Source organism: Sander lucioperca, chromosome 2 (genome assembly GCF_008315115.2).
Source record: "Sander lucioperca isolate FBNREF2018 chromosome 2, SLUC_FBN_1.2, whole genome shotgun sequence".
Lineage (NCBI taxonomy): Eukaryota > Metazoa > Chordata > Actinopteri > Perciformes > Percidae > Sander > Sander lucioperca.
Window position 1 is genome coordinate 48,201,206 of NC_050174.1, and position 2,500 is coordinate 48,203,705.

Genomic DNA, 2,500 nt, shown 5'->3' on the forward strand with positions numbered 1-2,500 from the left:
AACCAACGTGTTGACATTCAGAGGTCGATGGTCGTAGAGGTCATGTAGAGGTCACTTAAAGGTCATTAAAGGTCTAACTGAGGTCATTAAAGGTTGTGTGAAGGTCATATGTAGGTCATAGCACCTTTGGCGCTGGCGTCCAGGAAGACTTTGATGTAGGAGGTGGGGACGTATCCCTCCTCCTCCAGGTTCCTCCGAACTCTGGTCCAACCGTCTCCTTTATCCTCTTCCACCACAGAAAGTAGTTCCCCCTCCACCATCGACAGCGTGCCTTCATTCTGACCTAAAGACACAAGAAACAACATGTTCATACCTTCAGACAGATAAAACATAAAACATGTTCAGAAGTTAAAACCAAAGAGAGTAGAAGTTTTATAACAATGGTATGTTTATAACGGGTAGAGGGTTAGGTAGTAGTAGTTAAATATCTATGGTATATATATTAATTAACTTAAATGTACCTTGGAACGGGTAGAGGGACTTGCAGGTGCCGATACTCGGTAACGGTTCTTCATCATCAAAGTCATCATCAAACTCTGAACTACGAGACTTAAAGTGAAGCTCCGCACTGTGGTCTTCAGTGTAGCTGCCGTCAGGACTGAGAGACAGACAGGTAGAGAGAGACAGGTAGAAAGAGACAGACAGGTAGAGAGAGACAGGTAGAAAGAGACAGGTAGAGAGAGACAGACAGGTAGAGAGAGACAGGTAGAGACAGACAGGTAGAGAGAAACAGACAGATAGAGAGAGACAGACAGGTAGAGAGAGACAGATAGGTAGAGAGAGACAGACAGGTAGAGAGACAGACATGTAGAGAGAGAGATAGGTAGATAGGCAAATAGGTAGTATCACCCAGATGTATTTGGTAGATCCTAGATCGCACCGATCGACTGAGTCGACGTCAACACTTCCTGCTTCCTGTCCGTCATTCCAGCCAAAGACTGACTGTAACGGAGTACAGAGACACTTTCTACATCTATTAATCACTAATAAATACTTCATAACTAACTACTACACAACTGGACCCTTTCTGCAGCTATGTGATAATAATAATATTAATAATAATAATAATAATAATTAAAGCTGCAAGCAGCGATGGACGGGCCCTCGCTCCGCTGCGCGCGTTGGGGTTACCGGTGTTCGCCGCTCCTTGCAACCGTGCATTTGCGCGGCACTCAGACACCGCAAATCATCACCAATGAAAACGGAACTGCCTGCTGCGTTCAATGATACCTCACACAAGACTCTACGTCATACAGTTCATTAGCTGTGACGGGGGCGTGGCTTAAGCATAGCGGGTGGGCCAAACCATCACCAATGAATAAGAAAGTCTCTGCTGAGTTCAATGACACCTCACACAAGACTCTACCTTAAACAGTTCAAATGTTATGAAAGGGGGCGTGGCCTGAGTAAGTGGGCGTGGTTAAAGTACAGGGGTGGCTCATTATCACATGTAGACCACACATTATAAGTTTCATGTAAATCAGATGATGTTTGTCATATAAGGCGCATTTCCTGTTGCCAGCGGGGGGCGATATGACCAAAAGTCAAATATGGCCTGTAGGTGTCCTCAGGCCTGGACCCTTGTCAATCGTGAGAATTTTCGGGCAGATACGACAACGTACACTCAAGTTACAACAATTTATTTGTTCATCATTAAACACTCAAAATGGCCGCCACGCCACGCCTACACCGTCTGACGAAAAGTTTTTCTTTTAATAACTTTTCATCTTTAAGGTGTTGGGATGATAGAGACCAAGTTTGAAGTACATCGGATGAAATCTCTAGGAGGAGTTCGTTAAAGTATAGCACCTTGACTTTTAGGCCTACTTCCTGTTGCCACTAGGGGGCGCTATGACTTTAAGTAAATATCGGCCTTTATTTGTCCTCAGGGTTGGACTCTTATGAATCCTGGAAAGTTTCGAGCCAATCGGACAATGTACACTCGAGTTACACCCACTTCCTGTTTTGATGGCAAAACGCACAAAATGGCCGCCCCGCCACGGCCCTATGACGAAAAGTTTTTCTTTTAACAACTTTTCATCTTTAACGTCTTATGATGGTACAGACCAAATTTGAAGTTGATCAGATGAAATCTCTAGGAGGAGTTCGTTAAGGTACGACATGTGGAAATGGCCAAAATCGCACTAATTTCGAACTTTGAAATCAAAATGGCGGACTTCCTGTTGGGTTTAGGGTATGGCTCCAATGACGTTTTCTGTACATCTTGTGTACCAAGTTTCGAGAGTCTACGTTAAACGCACTGCAGGGGCTCAATTTTTTTTAACTTTGTAGGGGGCGCTAGCGAGCCATTTTTGCGCGCCTATTCCCGAAACCCTTAAAATACGTAAATTTTCACCAGACTTGATGCGACCGCCAAATTTGGTGAGTTTTTGAATATGTTAAGCCCCTCAAAAAGCCAATTCATTTGGTGTAATAATAATAATTCCTTCAGTTTCAATAGGGCCTTCACCGCTGTCGGCACTCGGGCCCTAATAATAAT

General features: G+C 44.1%; 1 protein-coding gene across 1 annotated transcript in view; it reads right to left on the reverse strand.

Annotated features, from left to right (window-relative positions):
- The window catches only part of fnbp1a (formin binding protein 1a), a 48,755-nt gene that overhangs the window by 2,572 nt on the left and 43,683 nt on the right, over positions 1-2,500 (reverse strand). The window contains exons 17-18 of the mRNA XM_031309388.2: positions 462-598; positions 125-283 (exon numbers count right to left, since the gene is read on the reverse strand). Of these exons, the coding sequence (XP_031165248.1) occupies positions 125-283; positions 462-598 (296 nt within the window). The remainder of the gene's footprint in view (positions 1-124; positions 284-461; positions 599-2,500) is intronic.